We start from the raw sequence: 25,994 nt of genomic DNA on the forward strand, positions 1-25,994 counted from the left end.
AAGAAAAATAATTGACGTGTCACAAATATCAGGTTACTGAGAACTTTCCCGATTTTCCTTCATTATATTGTCGATTTTATTAGTTGTGTGTTTTCAATGAACTTGAAATGAGCATGTTGCAAGGACAATCTCCTTTAAGTATAGAGTTAAGTCTGCATTTATAGCAATTCATAATATTGCAACTTCATAATTCGAATCCGTTCGAATCTATACCTATACTATATAGAACGATGTCATTTGTAAAACTGCAGCGGACCAGTTATTGTTGCTTTTTCTATATTTGCCAAACTTATATCAAAAGCTTTCATTTGGTTATCCTCTACTTTGATCAAATTTGCAAATTGTTGGCTAAATTTATTCCGACCCGGAAGGCTATATTCGGCAGGATCGAAGCAATTCTATATAGTATGAGAAGATAATAGCCTTGCACAGTTCATAGACTTATAGTATAAAACTGTTTATTGAATCCCAAATAACCATATAGCTACATAGAAAAGAGAGCCGTCACCTCAAATCTAATTCCATATAAAGATCAATAAATCATGTGAATGGCATCGACATATCTAGCTGGACGATTGAATAAATTATTGATTGCGGAAGTTGAGACAGAATCCACGGTTTCCGGCGATAGGAACAGCGTTTGGACCAGCAGTATCTATAGTTGCAGTTAACGTTTCATCGCTATTGGTGCGGTACAGAAGTCTGAATGGGGTCGCAGTGGCTGTTGGAAAACAAAAAATTTTCATTTTTAGCGGACAAGCACCAAAATAATAAGCTTCAATGCAATCAATAACTTACTGCAAACTGTTGTTGAGACACCTTTTCCTGGCAGAGAATTGAGTCTCTCCCCGCAGAAGCGATCGAATGTCATGTCTGTCTCTATCGGTGGATTTCCAGTATTGTAAGCGCCTGGAATGACCAGGAAGTCGTTGTTGCAGTTCGTCGACAGAAATTGACTCACATCGATCCTTTGTCCAACTTGAGGTTGAACAGATCTTGCTAAGCTGAGGCTGAACGGCTTTTGAGTTGATGTCACCGTGCACGGGGTCACACATAAAGTCTTCTACAAAAATTTGAAATTCAATTCCGTTCAATTCGTCCAGAAATATTTTGGCTTATTTTCAACGCCGAAATTCTTCAATATTTAAAATAATCTTTGACTAAAATAACTCACAGCAAAACCTGGCGCCGTTCGAAAGCAGATGCTGTAGTCTTGATTGGCCAACTGACGAGTGGCCGTTCCGGTGACATCACGCCAGTTGAACGATTTGACAGTTCCCGTGCGGCCGGTGAAATACTGGAGACAATCCATGGGTGCTGCAGGTCAAAATAGATAAACAGCGAACCACACGTCAATAAAAATCTAATTTGTATTTGGTAAATTCATCCGGTATGAATACTCACCGAGATTTGCCGAGTCGCAAGGGATCATGGAAATTAAAATGTTCCAGGCGCGTACAGGATTTGAATTCGTCCCGAAATTGAAGGAGAATTGCAAGTCGGTAGGAGAAGTGGACGATGAAGGCACATTCAAATACACTAAAAGATATTAATTCGGAACTGAGAACGTTGTAACATCTAAATTATTATGGAGAACAACACATGAAATAAAGATTTTACTATGTTGGCCTTCGTTGTCTCCGCAAATAGTGGGGACTCTGTTCGAGGCTCCAGCTACATCAAAAGTATCGGTGATACAAACTGACTCCGCGTCCGGTTGGGCGATGGTAAACAGAACAAAATTTAACCTACACACAAAAATCTCTACCGTGAAATGGATATTGTTACATAGTGTGTTTACTGATAAACTCACCGGACTTGACAAACGGCCTTTCCTTGTTCCGGCAATTTGGCGTCCAGTTTAACCGTTATACCACAGGAGGAAACGAAAGAGGTTATGCCAGTCGTTGGAGATTGCCAGTAAGTGTTGTCGACGGTGATGACCTTTCGATCCGTCTCGTCGCAAGTGTTGGTGACGATATCTAATTGGCACAATGTGTTAAATCACCCGAGTAACTATTAATGATAAAAATCATATTCCGGTTATATTTACTAATGCAGCAGACACGGCCGTTAGCACAGGAACCAGAAGCTCTGCCTCCGAGTCTGATACAAGCGCCGCTTTCTTCGCAAATTCCAGTTTCTTTGTTGGGTGACGTGCAGCTTGTGAACGGCACGAACACAGTGCCCCAGTTTCTACTCAAAGCTGATGCAAATTATGTTTCAAAAATATCCGTTAGAACAAGGAGTTAAAAGTGCTAGTCCAAAAGGGATTTATACGGCACTTACATGTGATACCTGATGCTGAATATTGAGGTTGCATCATCGGTGAAAAGAAGTAATAGGGTAGCCAAGGAGTAGTTGGGTATCCATACTGAGGTACATCTTCCACGACGACTGAATCTTTAGACTCATCATCATCTGAGGCTTCTACAACAATCGCCGTGTCCGCTCGTCCAGACCGGAGAAAACAAATGAACAGTAAAAGACTCGATTCCAAAATTTTATTAGTTAGCATTTTAATTAATTTCAGCCAATTCGGTTTAGTGTGAAAGGATCGAAACAGGAGAAGAATTATAGACAACAGTTGACAGTCTTCTGGCAACTGACTACTGTGAACGAAATCCAAACTCTGCGTGTTCCTATATTTATAGAAGCCAAAATGTTGCAGTGCGAATGAACTTTTGATTTTTCTGTGAATAGATTAAAGCGGAAATTTTATTTATGTAAGGGGACGGGACCCGATCGCCGGTTTGAGCGAGTTTTATTGCTGCTTCTTGGTGTAAAACTCTGTTTTTTAACCGTTCAGCCTCGAAGAGGTTTGATGTCATGTAGCTAGCACCTTTATATTTATAGCGGCCTTCAATATTTCTATCACGAACTGTCGTTAGGGAGTCCTGAGTTTCATTGTTCGCGCAATTTAGGGGAATTTCTTGAGTCGTTAAGTTTTTCTTTTCGATTTCCTGGTTGAACGCGTGATCGCTCTTATTGATTGCTCTCAATGTGACCTTCACTGTCACGAATTGTTTTTATATTGTGACTTTTTTAAATGAGAGTAGAGATTGATTCATATAGGTTGAAATTTATTGATTACATTGTCCAAAATTATCCAAACCACCACTGAAGACATCCTAGTTGAATTTAAAAAATAATATTAAAAAAATACCCACTGAATATTTGTTGAGAGAAAACAGTTTTAATAATATTTGTTTGTTCGGCTTTTTTAGACTTTGTTTATCGCTCCAGGTAGTCGATACAGAATCCGGTGTTAGCTGTATCAGCGGCGGCCGCAATCGGCGTATTTGAATTCACCGGAACTGAAACAATGGCCGCTTCGGTCCCGTCGGTCTGATAGGTGAGCTTAAATGGCCTAATCGAAGCTATTTAAAAATGAATTAAAAGTTGCCCACAATTTATAATCTGTGTAACAATGAACTTACTGCACACTTGGATACTTGTGGGTAAACCACCCGCCGTGGAAGAGTAATAATAATAATAAGCATTTCCTACGGGAAACGGATTAAGGGCGTTGCCACAGTAACGGTCGGCCTCTATTCCAGTGGCGTCTCTAGCGCCAGCAATAATCAGATAGTCGTAAAGGCAGACTGCATTGACGACTGTGTCTGGCGGTGGATTGTAGTGGATAGTTGTGCCCACTGCAGAAAGAGTTGCGGCATAACTGATTGCGTTCTGATCGGTGTTACCGGGAGGAAACGCCGGTACCGTCGTTATGGAGAAGGCGTCGCCTCCGTTCTTCACCGAGCAAACTGAAACGCACATTTCGTTGGCTTCCTATCTCATGTTAGCCATCATTCACTTATTATTAGAATCAATGTTCACGATGGTGAAATAATCAATGAATAAAAACCAACCGATCCTGAAAGCAGTTCCGTCCGGAAACAAATGTTGTATTTTTGGTTGTTGAGTTGACGGGTAGCAGTGCTGGCGACGTCCTGCCAATTAAACGACTTGATTTTGCCCGTAGCAGAGGTGAAATATTGGAGACAATCCTTGGGGGCTGCGAGTCAATTCAAATTTAAATGAATTTCCAAATTTTCCGCGTTATTATTGTCGAATTAATTACCAAGGTAAGTAGCGCCACAAGGGAGCATCGCGATTTTGATATTCCACGAAGGCGTCACCGTTCCAGCTGCAAAGCTGAACATGAGCTGGACATCAGTTGGGGTTGTTGCCGACGATGGAACATCAAAGTACACTTAAATAATATTAACCAATATAATGGTCAATCTTCCAATGTTCAAATACGTTATAAATATTTAGTTAATACTCACTGTGCTGTCCGGCGTTGTCTCCACAAATGATAGGCACCACGGTAGATGCTCCGCCGACTTGGAAAGTGTCCGTACAAGTTCCGGCTGTTGGCTGGGCAGTTGTGAATGACACAAAGTCCAAACTGTATCGATAACAATGAATCAAAAGACGATTTACACAAGAATTTGGCATAAACTTACCGGATTTGACAAACGGGCTTCTTTTGCTCCCTGAGTTTAGTGTCCAGTGAAACAGTCAAGGTGCAGGTGGAAGCAGCGCTAGTAGTTGTTGATGGAGACTGCCAATACGTGTTGTTCAGTGTGACGGTGCTGCCACATTTAGTGATTTTATCTTTAAATGGAAGTGTCTGTTATTCAAAGAGATTGACAAAGAAATTGGCCAATCAACTTACTGGTGCAACAGACTCTTCCCAGAGTGCAGGAACCGTTGGGAAGTCCACCGAAAACGGTACAAGAAGATCCGGAAGTGCAGATTCCAGATTCGTCGCTGGTTCCCGTACAGGCATCAAAATTGGCCAGTGGATTATTCAAAATATTCGGATTCAACGAGAAGGGAATCCGATTGGCGAGATTGGCGAAAGGCCTGAAGTTGTTTCTTGGAGTGAATCTGTTGTTGTAGAGCCCGGCGTTGATCAAGTTGGCACCCAAATCACCGAGGATCGAACGTCCTTCCACCTGGTTGTTTCCTTCATCAACATTATTACCTAATTTCAGTAGAACACATTTTAAAAAATATCTTAACTCGAATAAAACACGCAACAATATTCTCACCGGTGTCAATCAAGAAGTTTTCGATAAAAGGGGTGTCGAATTCGACATAATCTAACATAACATAATGCGTTATAAAATATTAGATAAGAAACAAATTTGTTCTCAAATTAATATTTACCGGGAATCATTGCGTTGGGTCGATAATAGAAAGGAAGCCACGGATGAAAGTAATCAGCACTCGGTTGCTGTCGACTAAATGGCGCAAGTTCATCACAAGCACGGCTGTGCTGCTGTAATAACATTATAAGCGTTGTTGCTAAAAAAATTTGAAAATGTTTCGACATTTCTTCTAGCTGCTTCTGCTTTCGCAAACAGTCATTCAGTCTACTGTGTTTCGTTGAACATCTCTCCTCGTCTTTTATACAGTCCAGAGTATAATAGCGCATATCGTACGCGGGTTCCGTGAACGCAGGAATTCGGAATCAAAAAATCTTGAGAGTTCTTTTACAAACTTGTCCTGAATACTAACAGGAAAATATTAAACGTAGCTGTCCATAAGCATAAGCATAAAATGCGCGGAACGATAAATATTTCCCATACATTAATGCTCGTCGCAAGTCCATTCAGTGTTTTGTTGCTTCATTTTTAAAGAGGACAGTGGCTGATCAAGCCATATTCATCCGAGATTTTTACGCAATGCCCCTGCTATTACAAACCACAAAGCCTAGTAGTTCAGCTGCTGGTGGACGAGAGAGCTCTATATAAAAGCTCGTCAGCTGCGAGCAATATCTAACCGTTTGTATCCTTTCCTTGAAGGTGATATTGAAATAGCATGAGCCAATAGTGATGTTGTCAAGGTTATACTGTTGATTTGGCATCTCACATTCCAGGGTTTTTTAAAAGTGTCAATATTCGAAATTTTATTTCTTTGCTTGATTTCAGCGGGGATTTAAGATAACTCGAGTCAAGTCCATCCAATTCAATTTTATTTAAATACACTACTCTCTAGGCATACAATTCAATTCGCTAATTCTATAACTAACCATGCATTGGAACTAATAAATGACCCACCAAACCTTGTTTGCTACAACTAAATCTAAAGAAAACTTTTCTAAAATTCCACCACCGACCACTCGAAAAAGATGCAAAAGGCAATTTTCTTATCAAATGCTGGACTCGGTCGTTCGTCTATCGCTCTTGGAAGTCGAGACAGAATCCAGTGTTTCCTGTATCGGCTAGCGCCGGAAGGATGTTAGTCCCTGCAGCCACCGCTCCCTCAGTACCGTCCGTGTGGTAGGTGATCCGGAATGGCCTTATCGGTGCTTTAAGGAATTTAAAACATTTCACTCTATTGTCGCAATTAAACTAAAAATTTAAATGCAATTGTGGTTATGTACTTACTGCAAACTTGGACAGTAGTGCTTGCACCGTTGGATGGATTCAATTTGTTACCGCAGTAACGATCCGTCACGGCATTTGTGATGTCTCTTCCGCCGTCAATCAGCAGGTAATCGTAATAGCAGACGGCCAGTGTAGTTCCTGCAGGTAAGCCGGCATTCACCGGATCTTGACGTCCGAACGTCGTCGTAGTTGTCGTAAACGTTGAGCCGGAAGAAGAGGAAGATTGGGCGGCGTTGTTGGCAGCGGTGGCGGCGCTGGAAGAGGTGGTGTATGCGGATTGGGCGGAGTTGAACGAACTTTGAGCGGTGTTGAATGCCGATTGAGCGGAATTGTAAGATGATTGCGCACTAGCCAAGGCTGATTGGGCGGCAACCTTAGCGCAGGACAAAAAAATCAATTAACTTAAATGTATTGAATTATACAAAACATTATTTGCGCAAACCAGAGCCGGTGGGTTCGCAGCGGCTTGAGCTGCAGTAACCGCCGCCTGGGCCGCCGTCACTGCTGTTTGAGCGTCTATAACAGCTTGGGCTTGAGCTAATTGAATTTAAATGTTATCAATATCGGCTAAAAATGTTTAAAAAAATTGTGTGTAGTAAAAAACTACCGACCAGGTGTAACATTGACGCCAGCGTTAACCACTGCTGTCTGGGCTGTAATCAGGTTAGTTTGCGCTGTTTTGAGATTGTTCTGGGCGGTGACCAGAGCGGCTTGTAGATCTGAAATAATTACAGCCATTACAGATTAAAATTACGGATTAATTGGCACGTTAACTCCGCAACTAGCAACTAACCGGCGTAGTTGGCCGGTGTAGCGGCTGTCACGGCATTCTGGGCGTTTGTCAAAGTTGTAGTCGCCGTCGTTAATGATGACTGGGCCGAATTGAGGGCCGTTTGAGCAGCGGCCAGTTTAGCAGCGTCGCTGGCAGCCTGCGCATTAGCGGCGATAGCGGCCGGGTTGGTGGCAGCAGTTGGACTGGTAATCAGGAAAGCTTTGCCTCCGTTCTTTACCGGACATTCCGACAAGCACATTTCGGTGGCTCTCTGATATTTCAAAATTAAAGTAAAAATAAAGAAACTCATTTTGCTAAATTACATCCGGAAATCATTGATACCTGTCTGTCGACTAGTTCCGTCCGGAAGCAAATGTTGTAATTTTGATTGTTGAGTTGGCGGGTAGCGGTGCCAGCGACGTCCTGCCAGTTGAACGAGCGAACTCTGCCAGTAGGAGTGGTGTAGTACTGCAGACAATCCTGCGGAGCTACAAGGATCACATTCAGTTAAAACAGTTCGGATGATGTAATAAGATGTGGCATAATTAATACCGAGATATTTGGAGCGGGACGGCAATAAAGAAACTTTGATGTTCCACATCCGTGAAGCAGATGACTGGGCGCCTAACTGGAACGAGAGATTGATCTCCCTGGACGCTGGTGATGTCACACTCGTTCCCGCAGAGCGGGTAGGCACGTCCAAGTACACTGTTAATGCAAACAATTATTGAATTGAATTCTACCTTTAATTATTGGACGAATTAAACTTACTGTGCTGTCCAGCGTTATCACCACAAATGTCCGGAACATAATTGTCGGCTCCGGATACTTTGAAAACGTCAGTGGCGCAAGTGCCGTCAGAGTTCGGTTGTCCGATGCTGAACGACATGAAGTCCAAGCTGCGAAATAAATATTCAAAAACATTCAAAAATCTTTTTCAAACTGTCAGAAAGTTTGACGGAGTTTATCAAATAAATTTACCGAATTTGGGCGATGTCCTGGGATTGTTCCAAAAGTGTCTGATCTAATTTGATAGTGAGGGAACAGGTGGGCGGCAAATTCATCGGTGACTGCCAGTAAGTGTTGTTGAGCGTGACTGTACTCCCGCAAGTCGTAACCGCATCTGATTACGTCAATCAAAACAAATTTAGCCATTTTGTTGATTCATTTGAAAGGACATACGGAGGACATATTTTTGACTTACTAATGCAGCAAATGTCTTTCAGCCCGCAGGAGCCACTCGGCCGTCCGCCGAAGAGCGAGCAGGCCGATCCCGGAATGCAGATTCCCTCTTCTTGGCTGGGAGCCGTGCAACTGTCCAACTTGGACAGCAGACCGGAGAAATCGGTGTTGGCCACCAGCGGCATCCATTTGCTTAGTTTGTGAGAAAACGGCTTGAACGCGTGACTGTATCCTGTCGTGGCAGCAGCAGCAGCATTGTTCCCGAACATGTTGTTGAATAGGCCAGTGCTGCTGAGGATGGAAGAACCTAAGGCCAGCTTGCCGAAAAAGCGGGTTTCAGCTTCGTCCTCGTTCACATCACCTATAATAATATGAAATGAAATCTTTTGATAGAAAGCCATTTGGATGGAAAGCCAAAGTTATTTAAGCTACATTCATAGAAAATAATGCTAGTTTTTATACGATAGACGATCAAAATTAGACGGATTAAATCAAGACTTACTTTTAGGTGGATTGGAATTCTTGAACGGATTGGCAAAATTGAATTTGCCAGCGGACGGTGTCCTCGCCTCGTAATTATCTGTTTGACATGAATGGAAATCAATTTTTCATTTAATTTCAAATGGAATAAATGTTTGGTGTTATACCTGATGACTCTTGGACTCTGGAACTCGGTGGGTAGTTGTAGTAATACGGAATGAAGAACGGAGTATTGGCATATCGGTAGTACGGGTCGTAGATCATCGGTTGGGTGTTACGGAACGCCGATGCTTGATGATCCATGTAGTCGTGATTTTCGTCGCAAGCTCCGGTGGTCTGGAAGACTCCAGCAGCGACAATAATCAGCAGCGCAATGGTCGATTTGATCATCTTGAATTCAAGTTGAATAAGCTGGCAGCTGCAGCAGTCTAGGAAACTAAATAAGAACAAGAGGCTTGTTCGAACGCTGATCTTGGTTTGATCCAGACTGATTCACGGTGGACCCTTTTTATATTGGTCGAAGCAATCAGTCAGAATCTCTGGAATAAAAGAAAAGCATAGCGATGACACTATACACGGCGAGTACGAGGCATGTGTCAGTTGTTTTTTTCTTCTTGTTTCAAACATTTTTTCCGAGAACACGAAACATCACGTAGGCGCCCACCCTTTCACCTTTTCGGAATGTTTCGGTAGCTCTCCAGTAGCCGCCGCCTTATTCGCCCTTGAAAGTTCCACGCACCTAATATCTGCTGGTAAATAAGCTTATGAAAAACTCTTCCGGAATCCGGATATTCCTTGAGACACAACAAATATAGCGCATCTGCAATTATTTTTTCCAATACAGAATATAGGAAGATTTTGACGTTAAATAATTAAAGTAAAAGATTCCCGGATTTTAAATTGATTCTGTTTTTTTGACCATTTACGGAATTGTTCAATATTTGATCCGAGCTGTGGTTTGTTCATCGGCCTCTCACGTCAGCCAAAGCACTCGGCGCACTCTGACAGAAGAATGGCAGTGGCTTTGCATCAGTACACGGTGTCGGTAAACAAAACCCAATCGAAAAACACTGACTGCCGCTTGATCGATGAGTGATAGACGCAGCACAGCTACAGTCAATTTGCATTCGACAAATCCTGCCATTTGAATATATAAAGAACCTCGTCGATTGACGCGTCAAGATCGAAGCTCTCGATTGTAGAAGGGAAAAACAGAACACCATTAAAAGGTTGTTGGTGGGACTACTATATAGAGTCCATTATTCATTCAAAACCATTTCAGAGAAATGTCAGTTATTGAAAGGGTTGATTGACGGAACTTTGCGGTTTGTACTACGTGCTAAGCTTATAATCGATCGAATACAGATAAAATGAGAAAACAAAAATCGTGACACAAGTGAAGATAGTAGGAGGCGTATAGGAGAGCTCCGGTCAGAGTCAACAGTCGGGAATGTAACGCGGGACCTGCACAGGGTCAGCGATCTTGACGGTTGCGCAACATCAAGGTCAAGATCGCGTACAACAAAAGCCTATCGCGCATAAACGATGGGGGCCGTTGGAACGCGAAGCATTGCTCTCTTTTTTGACGTTATATAAATCACGCGGCAAGACTCTTTGTAAGTATTTCGGGAGAAATTCTCGCCCATCGACACATAGTGAATGGACCCGCATTTGACCAAATTTGAAGACTTCAACCATATTTCTAGCAGCTTATTATATAATCTTTTTTATAGGATGTCTGAACTAGAGTTAAAATTAAAATTCAATTCAGATCTGTTGATCAGCAGTCTTATTTAAATTCCACCCAATTTAAGTATCCGCAATAAAATCGCAGCAGTTTAATTGTTCCGTTTTTCATCGGGAAATTTCTCAGAATTAACTATAAAAATAATCGATTGATACCTGGTGAGATGATGTGTAACTCCTACGTTTAGTTCTTTGAACTACCAGAGGACCTTGATGTTTTTTCCCCATGATACTGTCGCGTTGACTGGAATTCGGTAGCTTCGACTTGGACAAATTGGAATTCACTTGTCTGCCGTGCTGTTCCCATCTACATTTTCAGTTCTATGGCCACTCGAAACGGAATCCAATGGGTGGGAAAAAGGACACGGCGGGAGCGTCGACTTGCGGGTCCGTCAACACATTTTGACACTGAGAAATGTACAGTCCGCTGCTGCCTTGGATCAAGTTGACGTATTATTTCAATCTATCAAAGGCTACAAATATAAATGATAAATCGTGGGACAATATCTGCGGTAGTTTTCATTTCGTTACATTTCTGGTTTTTTTTTTTTTGGTTTTAGCATTAGAAAACAAAAAGGGCTAACTATACGAGTTGGATTCATTATTAACGATAGTATTCACTTGAGCGATTTAACAATATCCTCCTGCAAGACCCACCCAGAAAACAAAGTGAAATAATAATCGCAGCATTCGAACAGAGACACTCCTGCCGACATGGCGAAAATCTGGACCCAAACCTGATCGCCCGATTGCAAATGGACTGTCGACTGGATGGTCAAAGGACTCGATTGGAAGTTGGCCGTGTTGGCCTCCTCGACCCAGCCCATTCCGATTTTATGGCCGTTGAGGCAGAGAGACACGCCGAGCTGCAGTAGAGTCGGCGACTTGGGAAACTGGGCCACTCCCGTGAAAAAGAAATAATACGTCCCCGCCCGAGGCGCCGTGAACTTGCCCGTTTTCAATTTCATGGCGTTGCCGACGTTTAGTTTCTCCAGATGGAACGGGATCGGAATGTTCATAATGAAGAAGGGCGTGTTCCTCTGGACGTAGAAATAAGTCGGATGTGATTTGACGTCGTTATATCCAATCCACTTCTGCTTTTCTAAATAGAATCATTTTATTCAGCATATTGATGAATAATTGAAGATGACTGGAAAATACCTTCGCCGTTACTCAGAAAATTGCAATAAACAGTTTCAACCATTTTGGTTCCCATGACCGAATACAGTCCGCTTTTCGTGTGTCCGATTTGGTGCAGATCCGAACAGGAACTGGGAATTCTCCCAATATCCACAACGTCTTCTCTTATTAACGCTATTTTAAAGAATCAAAGTAAAATGTCATATTATTGATTGAAATGCTTGAACGTTGAATAGCCAACAGAAATACGTGTAGCCTATACCCTATACCGTTCAATGCCGTTTTTAAATTAGCCACCTCCGATTTCAGACTTTGCCATTCGTCGGTGATGGTCAATTCGGGGTGCTGGGCCAAATTGATGGCCGTCGACAGGACGGCCGTTGTATAGCGGACGCGCACTTTGCGATTCTGAAACGCCTGTCTGTCGTTTAATTTGGCCATGTTGACCCTGCTCAGTTTCATTGGCTTGGGCACGAATTTCACTCCGTCCCACTCGACGTGATCTTTGCTCTCCTGGTAGAGTTTAGACAGCTCCTCGTTCAAATTGGCTCCTTGGCGGGAAAAATCCGAATCGACTGAGGCTGCCACTTTGACGGCTAGCGTCTTGACGTCCGTGGCAACTGCTAATTTTTTGGTATCAGTATAGGATTCCTCCAGCTTCTTTTGGTTTTCCTTGTCCATCTTGCTGTGCCATTCGTTCAACGTTTTCGTCGCCTTATCCGGTCGATAATTGTCGTCGTTCCAAAAAACGGACTGCCAGATTTTCTCGTTGAATTTCGTGATTTCCTTCCTGGAGCTGATGAGCAATTCTTCGAGGATTTTGTGGATTTCCTTTTCGGAACTGGGGTCAACGACGTCCGAGTCGTCGAACGAGTCGATTCGGATGTTGGTGGCCGTTTCCGCCAGCATCCGATTCGCGTCTTTGGCCGTCAGGTATACCTCCTCTTTACGTCTGCCGAATTTCTGCAAGAGACTATTTACCATCTCTCCGGAAGTGACGCTCTCGATGCGGATGACCGTTTCTCTGGTTTGCGACGTCTGCGACGCCAAGCTGAAACGCAGTTTGAAGTGGTCGAACTGCTCCGGACGGGAGCGCATTTCCGACGCCAGTTGGTCGCAATCCTTGAGATCCGGGCAGGACAGACTAAAGTTAATGAAATGATGATGATTCATCGATTTCCATTCGGTCGGCAAGGAGAAAGAGGCGCTGGACAGCGAGCTGGTTAATATGACGTTCTCAAAGGGAATGAGTTGCACCTGATGGTCGTTGACTTTCTGCCCCAACACTTTCGCCACGTATTCAACGACTTTTGTTTTGAGCTCCGCGTTCCAGAAGTAGATGCGGAATCGCATCTCGGCCTGGTTGGTCACGTTGTTCAACAAACTGACGGCACTCGTGTGATCCAGCAGCGAAATGGGGGCAAAGTAATATTTGCATTTTTTGCACTGATCTTCCGGGGTAGATTCTTTGTGGTTGCTGGCGTGCTCGTAGACGTCGATGCCGAAATGGCCGAATTCCATGGAGCCGAGCGTGTTGGGCGATATCTGGAGTTTGGCCCACGAGGAAGGCGGCGAAGTATCCTGGCTCGTCACGGCAGCACCAACTCTTAATGAGCCAATCAGCAGCAGAAGCACTAAATCCGCCGGAGTGACCATCATATTTCCGTTATTCAAAAACCTGGTAAACAATTACAGATCGGCAAAATGATTGCCGTCAAATAAAATAGCAAGGGGGTATTTTTAAAACACGTAGTGATGCGAATCTGCCTGCGGTTGGTCTAGCGCACATTGTGTGCAGTAAACGCCAGGTAACAAACAACAAATACTGCGCATCGGGAATTGATGAGATGAACAAATATAAAAGCTAACAAACAAGATAAAAATAGATTCGCGATTCAAAAAGGCCTTTTTCGTTTTTATAAAGTAATTTAGTCTTTTGCACGGAGCGGTTTCGCTTTTAAAGGTGTACATTGTCAGTATATAATGGGACGGCGAATTATTAATGAAGAACAAGTACTACGATAATCTAAATAAAACGTTTGGAAATATTCCAACATCACCCGCGTCTTAGTTAACAAGATTAATAGCTAACTATTCATTGTTTTAAACAAATAAACGTTGAATTATACGGATAATAGGCTATGGCTACCAAAAATAGAAATATTTTCTTTATACTCACAATTTCTCCTGATGTTATCTTATTTCAGTATGACGGGAAAGGCGATCCTGACTTGGCGCGTTGGTTGCAGACTCACGAAATGGTGGTTGTGTAGTTGGAATATATTTACCGCGTCTAAACATAGTTGCACATACGCCAATGCCCAAACGTGTCTCGGAACATAATTTAATAATTGTATTTTGGCAAATTCTTTTAGCAAGTCAGCTGTGACTTTTGAAGTTACAGGTATTCCACCATTCCTTATGACACAATAAACCTCAAGGTCTAATAAGCAAATCCCACCCATCTAAAGAAATATTAATTAAAGTGCAAATACATTTTTTTAGGGGGTTTACTTATACTCCTTTGTTGAATTTTAGGGACACTAATCAGCAGTCATAGTTCGTACTAGGGATTCGAAATTTTCTCGACGACGAATAATCTTCCAGCTGTTACCATCCACTAGCACTTCTGCCGCTCTTGCTCTCATGTTATAGTTGGAAGCCATGGCCATCCCGTAAGCTCCGATGTCCATAATGGCCATCAAGTCACCTTTGACAGGCTCTTGCGGCAGTCGGCGGTCGACGGCCAGGAAATCGCCGGACTCGCAAATTGGACCGACGATATCATACGTCCTTTCCTAATTATTAGTTACATCTATTCAATTAAATTTCAATTGCAATTTTTAGAAAAATTATTGAATTACAGATGAAATAGATTTTCGAACTGGTAGCACGTGATGATAAGCCTGGTAAAAGCTGGGCCGTATCAGGTCGTTCATGGCAGCATCGACGACTAAAAAATTTTTCCCGCCGTCGGGACTCTTCTTGATTCCAAGTACTTTGGTTACCAGAATACCTAATTTAATTTCAAAACGCATCAAATAAATAATGAGAATCGTGAAAAATTTGATTTCCGCAATACCCGTATTGGCCACCAGAGACCTTCCGGGTTCGATAATCACTTCCACATCCGGAGGCAATAAAGAGGCGATTGCTTGAATCAATTCACTGGTCGACGACAATGGCGATTGCTCTTGATTGGTGCCGTGGTAATAATCGATTCCCAAACCACCGCCAATATCCAGATATTTTAAGTGCGCATATTCTTGCGTTATTAACTAAATGAATAAAAAAAAACAATTTCTTACGTTAAAATTTGTCAGATAAAATGAAAATTTCGTCACTAAATACTTTTTGGCGAATGTCCAGTAATATACGAGTGACGTTGGAATAAATGGATGCGTCACGAATCGTGCTTCCAACGTGACAGTGAAGTCCAACCACTTGAATGAAATGCTCGGCTCTTAAAAGCTCCAATACCTTTCAGAGAAAAATGCAAAACTGTTATTTAAGAAAGCCGATTTAACCTAAGCCTATTTTAACCTGATCAAACTGATGCAAAGGGATTCCAAATTTGCTGTTCTTCAATGCGGTGCTCAAATAGGAATGGACAGGTGTGCTGGACTGCTCCAGCCCAGGATTAACTCGAATCAGGACTCGGGCAGTCTTTTGCAACTGCCGAGCAACGCTGATTATATTTTCAGCGTCGAAATACGAATCGACGTTGAGCATGCAACCATTCTTCAGTGCCAATCGGATCTCCCACCTTTTCACACAATGCGCAAGAGTAATTTACAATTTAAATTATTCACGTTATTTTTATATTAAAAAAGTTATTTTTACATTTGTTTGCCGTTGCCGTTGAGAAGGATCATTTCAGGAACAAATCCGGTGTTCAAAGCTGCCTTCAACTCGTAGCCGGACACTGTAACAGCTCCGCAATTTTGTTCCCTCACCAACTCCATCAGGTGCAGATTTGGGTTGGCCTTGACTGCGTAAAAAATGTGCATTCGGCTGCTCATTCCAGCGGAATGAATCGCATCTTTGTAACTCTGTAATTTAATCCGTTTCATTATTTAAATGTGTTTAAATTAATAATGAAGAAAGGGATATATACTTGGATGTTGCGGTGTAGTTGCGCTTGACTGTAAATATACAACGGTGTGGCCGATCTGTCGTCATCATCATCACAGCCACTTGTTTTCTCCAACTCATTCTTCACAATTTAGTTCGATTTTTAAAACATTTGAATTAATATTAAAAAAACAGTTTCAGACTTAAATAACTAGTAAACTTACTTCGATTTGATGTACAGGTGAATTTTCACAATAAAAGTTATTATTCAAGTAATGAAAAGCTGTAGACAACTGAGCCTGTTGAGCGTTCGCCATGTTTTTTGTGTTGTTTGGAATTTTCATACACTGCTATCAAAGGGATTTGTAAAATAGATGATAGTACAGGCTGCAACAAAACAAATAATAAAGCAAAATTGAAAGCGGGGTTTTGATTCATCCACCAAAGGAATAACTCAGTAGGTATTGGAGGCAGTCCCACCTATAACTACCTATAACCACCTATAAAGTGTCTATTAATGACAATACACGTAGGGGTAGGGTGGTAAAAAAGAATTTGCTAAAAATTGTAGTGTTACTAACCGTTAAAAATAAATAAGTATTACCTTAGGTGGTGATTTGGCGCTTGAAGATTCCTACCCTACCCCAACTTCACGACCACCTAACCTGAGGCTAATAAAATCATCAAAAAATGAAAGCAATAAAATTGCTTTGACTTGATGTACAGGTGTATTTTCACAACAAAAGTTATCATTTATCAAATCATAATAAAAGTTGTAGAGAGCTAACCTTGATGGGCACCAGATTCCGCCATTTTTTGAAGTGGTGTTTGGATTTTTTAAATATTATTATCAAAGGGATTTGTAAAATAAGTTATATCAGTTCAGTTCAGGCAATTAAACAAATAAAAAAGCAAAAATTGAGAGCGGGATTTTGACTCATCCCCTAAACACTTTCTTTACGACACACGCGATCAAAAAATGAAAAACCTTACTAATAATAACAACCGCAGACGGACCAACACTTTGGCTTTGGCGCTACGATGCCATGGCCGACGTGCCTTTAATGAAATCGAATTGCACTTGTTCCAGCTGGACAGCAGGTGTTTGGTTGAGGATTTTAAGGTCCTCTATGTGTTTTTCAAACCTGATGACGCATTGACTCAATTCTTTCTTGCAGATACTTTCAGCTCCTTTGATAAAAAGAAAATAGAATTAGTTCCTGATTCTTATTTGAAATACAACGGCTTACTTTTCATAATAGGGCCACAATCTGATAGGGTGAGCTTTTCTTTTTTCCAGTTGTCATAGATGAAAAATAAAACTGATGAATAGCACAAATTGGCAACTCCTAATACAGTCTCCTTTTCCTGTATCATTCTAGAATACATAAATAAATAAATTCCTTATTTCTAATTGACTGGTGTTCTATAGAAAACACACATACTTGTCTAATATTCCATCTTTCAATGCTTTTAGAATAATATTGGAGACATTCAGACTTAAAACCATAAAGGGAAATCCTTGACTAGGGTTGTGAGAGAGATTCACAATGTTTGACATGAAAGGCAAAGTTTCGACAGACAGTGACACAGCCAAAGGTTGCAGAAGGCCTAGGATTCCTACTCCTCGGAAATCAGTAGCTGGATCTGCTCCCTATCGGGCAAACATAAAATTTTATTTCTGGGTATGTCTCAAGAATTTCTGGTACAAGTTTTTATTTACCTGAAATCCAATAATTTCCCAATGAGTTCCAAGGGCTGCGGGACTGTTCAAGCCTGTCAATTTGTTAAACAATGTGTAGAGCATTTGCACATGGACAGAGTCTTCATGACTGAATGGGCCTGTACAGAAAGTGTTTTAGTTTCATTTTGTGAAACATCCAAAATTATAAGGAAAAATTTTACACTTTGAAAGCTTGATTAGCACAGTTTTATCGGCAGAAAGTTCGGCTGGCAGTAAATTGGATTTCGGATGCAAGAGGCTGCAGAAAACGGATAACCAACCATATTTCTCTGGAGGTGGTGGATCCTTGAAAAGGGAACATTAAATTCATCAACATTAATGGGAAATCATTTAGAAAACAATACGCATACCTCTTCAAGGTCGATATTTTGCTTTTTCAGATGGTTCCACACACTATCTAGATCAGCGACCTGAGGCATCTCGATGCGGGAAACGTACTGTCAGAGCCCAGCTGTAACAATCCACCTGCTGTACACTAATGCATATCGGACTATGTTGACTAGTGACTAACCTTGTGTAAACATATGGCAGAATCTTATTCGTTATTTTCTCTCAATAAAATAAACTGTCCCCGATCCACTTTTGGCACCCGTCGTCAACGACTATGACTCCATGACAAGATTTTTTTGTTGTGATGAGCAGAGTTCCATCTAGCGGTAGAAACCTGAAGAATAAATAAAAAACGCCAAAAGCGATAAAAATATTTAATAAATGTTGAAATAAAGGGGAAGTATAAAGTCATCAATATCCACACGAGCAACTATTTCGTCTCTCGTTGGTTTATTTATCAAACTTTTTTTTCGAAATCGAAAGAGCATCAATTATTTTCGCATCACGTCACGGAAAATGAGTGGTTGAAAAAATCTGATGATGGTCGAATCAAAAAGGTTGATGGACTATTTTGGTACTGCAGGGGTTTATAGTCCTTGATTTCAAGGACAGGGTAATGAGTACAAGAACCTGAAGGGTTATTCCAAAGACGTTTTTCATGAACAGTGCTCGTTAAAAAGAGGTTTCACTTGTATGCGCGCTTCGAATTATTCGAAATGATTAAACTGCAACTCACCTGTAACAATGCTTCAAGTTGAATTAATTTCGACGGCTTCAGAATGCCTAAAAACTGCTTAAATCCTGTCCATTCCGTTCGTCTATTACAAGCCGGCTAGACCTATGCAGAAAACGTACAAAAATTAAATTATGTTCGCTTGATGACCTAAAACGCTTCTGTCGTTAATTTCCTGATATTCAAAAAGTTTAAGAATTTAAGATCATCGTCAGTATTCCGAAAGATATTAATTCGTTTTTTGCGTGGTAAAAGTTAGCGCAATTTTTCCAAACTAAAAACAAATATTAGAATAGGAGTTGTTTACTAAGTATACACAATTGGATCACATTTCTATCGGCAAACTTGATCTTCAAGGGAATATGAAATTAGGGGGTGCGACGTACCCGAAGCGACAAACAGTCGAACACTCCCAATTATCTGCGTTGATTGCTTCGAGGGTTTTCAAAGATGGTTTGGCAGACCCGAGTGGCAGACACTATATTTGCATAATGTTGATAATGGATCATATCCATAATTATTATTTTTTTTTTAAACAATCAAGTGAATCAACCGGTAGTATATAAGACGAAGTCCAGTTGGTAAATTTTTTAGTGTTCCAAGCGACACGGTCGAGAAGTCGCTAGCAACACAGCAATAAGATGTCGAAATTTTTCCTAATTCTTACCGTCATTTTGGCGTTAACGTCCAACTGCTGCGGTTTGGATAGCATCGAAGAAGAGCTACTCGAAGACGTCATGGAAGAGGATCCAGTTGACGTTGACGAAAATTTCTTCCAGAGGGCTAACCGATTCCTTCCGTATCCGAATCCGTTTCCTTGGAGACGTTGGTCTCCTCTTCACTACCAGCCGAGAAGTCGAATTCCATGTAAATAAATAAAAAATCAATCACTTAATTAATTTCACTAAAATTCTATCAATTGTTTCTGTTACATTTCGAGTAGTCGTCAATTACGGTTACAACAACGCCGGTCTCTTTCGACAGTTTGACACGGCACTGGAAAATCCCTTTGGCAATCAATTAGGTCTGATGACTCCACAATTGCCCATCGATAGCGAAGCGGCAGCGGCAGACTTGATCTTGAATTCAGGCTTACTTCAGAATGTCGGAGAGTTCAGACAACTGGTACCGGCAGTAGCCGGAGACAGTTGCAAGTCGCCCACTACCAAGGAGAGTGGCATTTGTTCCACCAGTGCTGGCTGCACAGCGGGCGGCGGTCGTGTCAGCGGGTCGTGTTCGGCGGCCCTCGCCTGTTGCATCCGTAAATTTCCTGTTGCATTCATTCCTTAATCGATTGTGACAATTATACGTAAACAGGGGTGATTAATTCGTGCGATGACGGGTTCGGCCGACAAATCAATACCGTTACGCTCAACAACACTTATTGGCAGTCGCCTGTCAGGACCATCGCTCCTTCGTCCAGCTGCTCAATGACTGTCCAGCTGGACTCGACGCTACCCGAACAAGCCAAACAACAAATTTGCCAAATTCGGTTGGTTAAAAAAAAAAATCTAAATAGATATTGTGATATAAAACACTAATGCCCATTTTTCCATGCATTAGGTTGGATTTCGTTTTGTTTACAATTTCTCAACCGGATGCTGAATCTGCCTGCAGTGGTGACTATTTCGAAGTAGCCGGAGCCACAAACATAGTCCCAACTATTTGCGGATTCAACAATGGACAGCACAGTAAGTTTAATTCAAAACGCTCAAGTGTATAAAATTAGTAATTTTCATTTTGTCTTACAGTGTACCTGCATGTACCGCCGTCACCTACCGACGTCCAACTTTCGTTCAACTTCGGACCTTCAGACGGCGAAACTCGCCAGTGGAACATTTTGATTGCCATGATTCCTTGCAGCTCAAAAGTCCTAGGTAAACACCGTCTATTGCCATCTATGAAAATAAAGAAACGAATGTAATTAATTTGGATGAATTTGCAGCACCACCCGATTGCCTTCAATACTTTAGCACTCGCACGGGAAGTGTCAAAACGTTCAACTGGCGAGACGTCGATAGCGTCGCCACCCGTCAATTAGCCAATCAGGATTACAGCATATGTTTCCGATCGGGATCAGCTCAGGTACCATAGTGTTGAAATACTTTCACATAAACTTAAATATAGTTTAATAAATTCAACTATTAACGCAGAGACAAATGTGCGTGACACCCTGCGCTGTGGTGACAGCCCAGAAGCCTTTTAGTATCAGCTCTCCAATAGCTATTCCAGCTCCGGGGGATGGAGCTCACACGCCCGACGTGAGTCAATTGGGATCCCTGAATTGCAACAACGACTACCTCGTCATTCCGGGAGCTTTCAATCTGGGCAATCCGGCGGCTGTGGCCAACATGGCGTTCGACCGTTTCTGCGGAGAACGACTCAACGCCCTGCCAGGAAACGCGGCCTCCACCACCGTTTGCAGTACGTTTATAATTGCAGCTTTGACAAATAATGATTTCAATTGATCAAACGTTTTTTCTCTCCCTGTATTAGCCACTGCGACGCCATTCAGAATGCTCTACCGGACCAATCGCGACGAGACATTGACTACGCCGACGGTTGATACGGCCGGAAGCGGAAACCGTGGATTTTGCCTCAACTTCCGAATTCAGTAAAATTAATGATTCCATTTGCGTTGTGGATTTTACTCCTGGATGGTGGAGGCTTTTTTCGGATTCAAGTTTAATTTGTGTGGAATGATTTGGGGTATTTGTTTGTTCAAATAAAAAATAAATCAACTTGAAAGAATTTGGCATTTTATCTATATGCTACATAAAAATTCCGCTTCGTGATTATAAGCCAAAATCACGAAAATCCCCCGAGTGCAATCGAGGCCTTGAACTTGTGGCCAACAATTAACTTGGTAAGAGAGACAGCAGAGGCTGGGTGATGACGTAGTCGTTGTTTACTCACGGCCGCAGAAACGAGTCGTCAATTATTCTTTGAACACGATATTGCGTGCCGACTATGTCTGATGGCGACTTGGCAAATCCAACCGACTATATAGTGACTATATTTGGCAAGGGGAAACCACCAAATCCTGCAAAATCCCCAATTTTTTTGCAATTAACGTGAAAAACAAGGCGTAAAGACGATTACGCTGTACATGCACGATAATTAGCACATGTCCTTATATATATTGATGCGGCGATAAAATTTTAATATTTTTTTTAAATAATAAAACGACCCCCGAATTCTGTCTGGGTTTTCCAACAATCTTTCACGTATTATTGGGTGTGGAACACGCAATCCATCACGCAGTTGTTTATCAATTTGAATGTCTGATAGCCGCGTTAAAAAATCCCCGCGGGAATTTAAACCAAAAAAATAAAAGTGAGACGAGTTCCGTGTCGTCGACCGAATGCGATGGCAGAGGTCCCGCACGTGCAAGCAAATTCACAACCTTCCAGGAATTGAAATCAACGACCGACCTTTTCTACATCATTTTCTAGATGTGACTTAAATTGATATTGGACCTTATGTCTACTGCCCCCCCCAAAAATGTAATCCCTTTTCAACTTTTCACGAATGTCAGGGTCCCTCGCCTTTTCTGAACGGCTAATAATTCCAAAATTCGTTGTTTCGATAAGCAAATTTTGATGTTTGCAATTATTGCGCCATAGGAAATAAAAAAGTGTAGATAATTTTCTGCTCTGATCGTCGAGTTGCTTGACCTCAAGAGAAGAGATAACGGTGTGGTGAATGTACTCGGCAATTGCACCGAGTTCATACACAATGATGGAACTGCTGAAAATAAAACTATTTCAACGCTTCATCATTCCAAGGGCAAACGCCAGATGTGAATTATCAAAAGGACAAAAAAAAATGGGGGGACTCGTACTAAGGTAATTAGTAGGATGAATAAACGACAGCACTCCGCCCTTTTCCTTTCATTGTGTTTAGACATCATGGGAGCGAAGCTATATATATAAGACAGGGCGAATCGAATCTTCCGACTCTCTGTCACATTTCGCGGAGAAAATGTCCAAACTTTTGCCACTCCTAACCGTCGTGTTTCTATTAATGCAAATAAGTCGAGCTTGTAATAACAATAAAGACGAATTATTCATGCCAAAAGAACTAGGGCCGGACTACTACTGGACATTAAATCCCGACAATGTGTTTGGTGGATTTTACCGTCAGTTAAACGCCAATGTTCCAGCATTCCCAGGTAGGTTTTTCAAAAGTGTTAGTCTATTTCCCAGCATTAATTGTTTTAATCTTAAATTACGATTCGTTTATTACAGGGCCTTTTAACCCACCATATCAACGGCGTAGTTTCCAAAATTCCCATAAAAGACCTCCATTCGGCTTCAAGTTGTCTAACAAATATTTCGTAAACGGTGAGTAAAGTCTATTACCCTTTTATTACCTTGATTCGTTAGTGATATAATTTGGTGACCTATTTATTATGGCCAACAGAAAATAATTACGATGCCCATCAGCAAGCAGAAGGCCGATTTGCTCTTGGTGGGCTGAAGGCATCTCTCATCAACTCGGGGCTATTCAACAATCGATTCACGCCAGCCAACACGTGGAGGCCGTTTTCCAACCTTGCCAACAAGTCGCCTGTATCTCTAAATCCAAATTTGGAAAACTCGATCTCAACTTTCGACGGATGCACATCACCTAACGGGGAATCCGGAATTTGCGCTCCGGGAAACATGTGCGCGCTATTCGGCGGTCGGCCGAGCGGTTCCTGCCTTCTGGGCAAAGTTTGTTGCATCAGTAAGTCTAAAAATTATTCCATTTCTATTGACTATCGTCTAAAAGTTTCTATCTATTTTTCTCGACAGATGCCATTTCAAAATGTGGAGCGAGTGTAACCCTCAACAATACTTTCTGGCAATCTCCAGCGACCATTAGCGCCCCGTCTACTTGTTCGCTAACTGTCAAATTGGACGCCAAGTTTCTTGAACAAAAGATGCCTATCTGTCAAGTCCGGTAAGTCAATTTGCTTTTATTTTGTTTGATTTACTAAGTTGATTTTAATTTCTTGCATCAAGTTTGGATTTTATTTCGTTTACGACCGCCCAACCGACAGCCGGAACCTGCACGGAAACGTTTCAAGTTAGCGGACCAATTAATCCGGTGCCGATTATTTGTGGCGACAACAGCGGACAGCACAGTAAATTACATAAAATTCAATCAAAATTAATTTTCTTCTGAATTTTAATGACTTGAAATTAATTCCCTTTCAGTGTATCTAAACGTCCCGTCATCCGACACTACTCCAACTGACGTCCGTTTAATGTTCAATTTTCTAGCTGGGGCCGGCAGCGGTTCACGTTCATGGAAAATCAAAATCGCTATGCTCCCGTGCGGAGCCTCATACCTCGGTATCTTGTCAATCGCTTTAATAACCTGACCTGATATGATATCAACTTAAATTTTATTTAATTTATCCATAGCCCCGAAAGATTGCCTGCAATTTTTTAGCTCATCTTCCGGTACGGTCAAATCGTTTAATTGGATGGACGTCGCTGGCGCCGCCACCCGTCAACTCAACAATCAAAATTACGACATTTGCTTCCGGACTGCGGAAGTTAACAACCAGGTATAAACTATATCATTTCTAAAACTTTTCCACGCCTATCAAAATGATTTCTAATGTTCTTTTTTGGTGGCCAGGTCGCAAATCGGTTGTGCGTGTCAGTTTGCGCTGTAACAAATGGCGGAGACGCTTTCTCCATCACTTCGATTCCGGTTTTGGCCAACACTGCCAATTCCGCAGTTGGCACAGTTGCCCCCAACCCTTTACCTCCACCGGCAGTTGATATCGCCGTCTGCCTCTACGATTTTCTCCTCATCGCCCAAGGGACAGATCCGGCCACCGGAGTAGTTGCGGATCGTTTTTGCGGGAATCAATTGAATCCGGCACTGGCCGGAGCACCCACCAGCGTCTTAGTGTGCAGTAAGTTCTTAATACATTAACATTTTTACGCTTCACGGTAGAAAAATTTAAAAAAAATGAATTGAAATATAAAAATGATGTTTCGATTGCATAACAGCTCGGACTAGACCATTTAGGCTCACCTATCAAACTGACAATACGGAAGGCGCGGTGGTTGTGAATCCGGCGACGGGGATTTTAGTTCCGGCGTTTGGAGATGCGGGAAACGTTGGATTTTGTCTCGACTTCCAACAGAGAACGAATTAAATTGACCTGCTATTGTTACCCTCGTATTTCATTGTAAACGTAAACATTGTCATGTAGCGCCTATGCATCTAGTTATCCGGCTGCGTCATCATTTCGATTCGGCAATACTATATTACACGAGTTATTTAATGAACCTCTAGTCCCTCATTTTGTAAAAAAAAAAAAATGGTAAAAGAAAACAGTACCAGCCAAAGGCAAAGGCCTAACTTAGGAATAATCGCACCCCGTACTATTATCACGATTTAAAATCAACGCCACCCAAACAGTCAATAAAGGAAGAATAGAAAACCAGTTTTCCTACCTTTGTGCCTGGGAAATACGGCCAGGTATCCACAGGTGCTCCATCCGCAGAATAGTTGAATCCACCGGGCGGGATAAAAAAAAGGAAGTCCCCGCGAATACACCCACACACACATGGGTGTACACGCGAGGACAGAGGAGATTTTTAAAAGAAAGGGAGAGAAGAGATACTCGGCTGACATCGGTAGTTTTTCCAATCCGGATGCTGTTTATCTAAATTAAAAATTAAAAAAAATGGGTTACGAAAAATGTTTAGACAGAAACAAGTAAGGAAAAAGTTGAAAATGAGACAGCTTGGGTAAACACTAATTTCTAATAAACAGGATAATTCAAAGTTTCCATGTGATACACTGCATTGATGTGAGTCATGCATCATCCAAATATCGTCTAGCAAGGTCACAGGTTTTAACAAAAGTAATTAAAATCATTACCCAAGCAATGATACTGTCGAGATTTCACTGATGAAAGGACAATACTAGCACAAGCAAAACTTGAATATCATGTGGTTATGAGTTATGACGGCTGGCTCTGGTCTCAAACCTGCACAAAGAAAAAGGTTACATAATGCAAACCAAAGTATTGACAGGGTGCTTACATGATAGTAGTAAGGCACTAAAATTTCTAAAATCTAGAACAGGTTTAACTCTTCTATATAAGCTTCCATAATGATTCATATTCTTAATTTTATTTACCTGCTAAACAGCATGGAGTGTGCAATAAGCCATTCCATAAATTAAAGAGCCACGACACCAGAGTTCCCACGACGACCACATTTAGGTAATTTTATTGGTTTTGCTATTTTTCGTACACCCACGTGTTCGTTTTCAACAAAGTGATCGTTCCATTTTCTTTGTCGTGTTAAACTTCGTCTCGTTTTTCGAAACTGGTGAACAAAGCCAAAGCAGACGACACTAATATTCAAATTA

The 25,994-nt window shown here is 41.7% G+C and overlaps 9 protein-coding genes and 1 long non-coding RNA gene across 12 annotated transcripts in view; 2 read left to right on the forward strand and 8 right to left on the reverse strand.

Annotated features, from left to right (window-relative positions):
* LOC124316246 overlaps positions 1 to 25,994 on the reverse strand; it is a 686,332-nt gene that overhangs the window by 601,084 nt on the left and 59,254 nt on the right. The window lies entirely within an intron of this gene.
* On the reverse strand, positions 444 to 2,625 carry LOC124316306. Its single transcript, XM_046782171.1, has 8 exons — positions 2,290 to 2,625; positions 2,054 to 2,206; positions 1,814 to 1,982; positions 1,621 to 1,748; positions 1,405 to 1,539; positions 1,175 to 1,317; positions 799 to 1,063; positions 444 to 721 (listed from the first exon to the last, which is right to left on the reverse strand). Exons 1-8 carry the CDS (start codon positions 2,516 to 2,518, stop codon positions 585 to 587), a joined length of 1,359 nt encoding a protein of 452 aa, XP_046638127.1. The 5' UTR covers positions 2,519 to 2,625; the 3' UTR covers positions 444 to 584.
* Positions 3,106 to 5,370, reverse strand: LOC124316251. The gene is made up of 9 exons (XM_046782078.1): positions 5,182 to 5,370; positions 5,064 to 5,114; positions 4,685 to 4,996; positions 4,473 to 4,623; positions 4,293 to 4,414; positions 4,085 to 4,216; positions 3,873 to 4,018; positions 3,441 to 3,792; positions 3,106 to 3,380 (listed from the first exon to the last, which is right to left on the reverse strand). Exons 1-9 carry the CDS (start codon positions 5,345 to 5,347, stop codon positions 3,235 to 3,237), a joined length of 1,578 nt encoding a protein of 525 aa, XP_046638034.1. The 5' UTR covers positions 5,348 to 5,370; the 3' UTR covers positions 3,106 to 3,234.
* Positions 5,973 to 9,701, reverse strand: LOC124316174 (serine-rich adhesin for platelets-like). Its single transcript, XM_046781966.1, has 12 exons — positions 9,006 to 9,701; positions 8,861 to 8,938; positions 8,381 to 8,719; positions 8,158 to 8,299; positions 7,948 to 8,075; positions 7,729 to 7,884; positions 7,519 to 7,664; positions 7,198 to 7,447; positions 7,016 to 7,123; positions 6,847 to 6,941; positions 6,405 to 6,777; positions 5,973 to 6,325 (listed from the first exon to the last, which is right to left on the reverse strand). The coding sequence occupies exons 1-12, from the start codon at positions 9,226 to 9,228 to the stop codon at positions 6,192 to 6,194; spliced, it is 2,172 nt and encodes a 723-aa protein (XP_046637922.1). The 5' UTR covers positions 9,229 to 9,701; the 3' UTR covers positions 5,973 to 6,191.
* LOC124316185 lies at positions 11,152 to 14,008 on the reverse strand. Of its 2 annotated transcripts, none has more exons than XM_046781983.1 (4): positions 13,904 to 14,008; positions 11,994 to 13,402; positions 11,746 to 11,898; positions 11,152 to 11,686 (listed from the first exon to the last, which is right to left on the reverse strand). In XM_046781983.1, the coding sequence occupies exons 2-4, from the start codon at positions 13,381 to 13,383 to the stop codon at positions 11,202 to 11,204; spliced, it is 2,028 nt and encodes a 675-aa protein (XP_046637939.1). In that variant the 5' UTR covers positions 13,384 to 13,402; positions 13,904 to 14,008; the 3' UTR covers positions 11,152 to 11,201. The 2 variants fall into 2 exon arrangements, with proteins under 2 accessions (XP_046637939.1, XP_046637940.1); XM_046781984.1 differs by having other exon boundaries at positions 11,544 to 11,678.
* Positions 14,055 to 16,167, reverse strand: LOC124316301 (diaminopimelate decarboxylase-like). Its single transcript, XM_046782165.1, has 8 exons — positions 16,023 to 16,167; positions 15,842 to 15,940; positions 15,568 to 15,776; positions 15,268 to 15,490; positions 15,076 to 15,204; positions 14,807 to 15,002; positions 14,589 to 14,740; positions 14,055 to 14,522 (listed from the first exon to the last, which is right to left on the reverse strand). Exons 1-8 carry the CDS (start codon positions 16,140 to 16,142, stop codon positions 14,268 to 14,270), a joined length of 1,383 nt encoding a protein of 460 aa, XP_046638121.1. The 5' UTR covers positions 16,143 to 16,167; the 3' UTR covers positions 14,055 to 14,267.
* On the reverse strand, positions 16,508 to 18,175 carry LOC124316495 (ELMO domain-containing protein 3-like). Its single transcript, XM_046782478.1, has 7 exons — positions 18,054 to 18,175; positions 17,893 to 17,993; positions 17,704 to 17,827; positions 17,522 to 17,640; positions 17,244 to 17,452; positions 17,049 to 17,176; positions 16,508 to 16,989 (listed from the first exon to the last, which is right to left on the reverse strand). The coding sequence occupies exons 2-7, from the start codon at positions 17,959 to 17,961 to the stop codon at positions 16,835 to 16,837; spliced, it is 804 nt and encodes a 267-aa protein (XP_046638434.1). The 5' UTR covers positions 17,962 to 17,993; positions 18,054 to 18,175; the 3' UTR covers positions 16,508 to 16,834.
* LOC124316260 lies at positions 19,181 to 21,225 on the forward strand. Of its 2 annotated transcripts, none has more exons than XM_046782095.1 (8): positions 19,181 to 19,472; positions 19,549 to 19,866; positions 19,923 to 20,097; positions 20,169 to 20,296; positions 20,357 to 20,482; positions 20,551 to 20,693; positions 20,759 to 21,029; positions 21,102 to 21,225. In XM_046782095.1, exons 1-8 carry the CDS (start codon positions 19,247 to 19,249, stop codon positions 21,221 to 21,223), a joined length of 1,509 nt encoding a protein of 502 aa, XP_046638051.1. In that variant the 5' UTR covers positions 19,181 to 19,246; the 3' UTR covers positions 21,224 to 21,225. The 2 variants fall into 2 exon arrangements, with proteins under 2 accessions (XP_046638051.1, XP_046638052.1); XM_046782096.1 differs by having other exon boundaries at positions 19,182 to 19,472; positions 20,551 to 20,690.
* Positions 20,433 to 25,907, reverse strand: LOC124316667. Its single transcript, XR_006911930.1, has 4 exons — positions 25,761 to 25,907; positions 25,500 to 25,608; positions 25,070 to 25,281; positions 20,433 to 20,503 (listed from the first exon to the last, which is right to left on the reverse strand). It is a non-coding gene; the product is annotated as an uncharacterized LOC124316667 (long non-coding RNA).
* Positions 22,426 to 24,895, forward strand: LOC124316250. The gene is made up of 9 exons (XM_046782077.1): positions 22,426 to 22,779; positions 22,856 to 22,951; positions 23,031 to 23,336; positions 23,405 to 23,552; positions 23,615 to 23,736; positions 23,810 to 23,947; positions 24,020 to 24,165; positions 24,240 to 24,522; positions 24,620 to 24,895. Exons 1-9 carry the CDS (start codon positions 22,590 to 22,592, stop codon positions 24,766 to 24,768), a joined length of 1,578 nt encoding a protein of 525 aa, XP_046638033.1. The 5' UTR covers positions 22,426 to 22,589; the 3' UTR covers positions 24,769 to 24,895.

Source organism: Daphnia pulicaria, chromosome 12 (genome assembly GCF_021234035.1).
Source record: "Daphnia pulicaria isolate SC F1-1A chromosome 12, SC_F0-13Bv2, whole genome shotgun sequence".
Taxonomy (NCBI): domain Eukaryota; kingdom Metazoa; phylum Arthropoda; class Branchiopoda; order Diplostraca; family Daphniidae; genus Daphnia; species Daphnia pulicaria.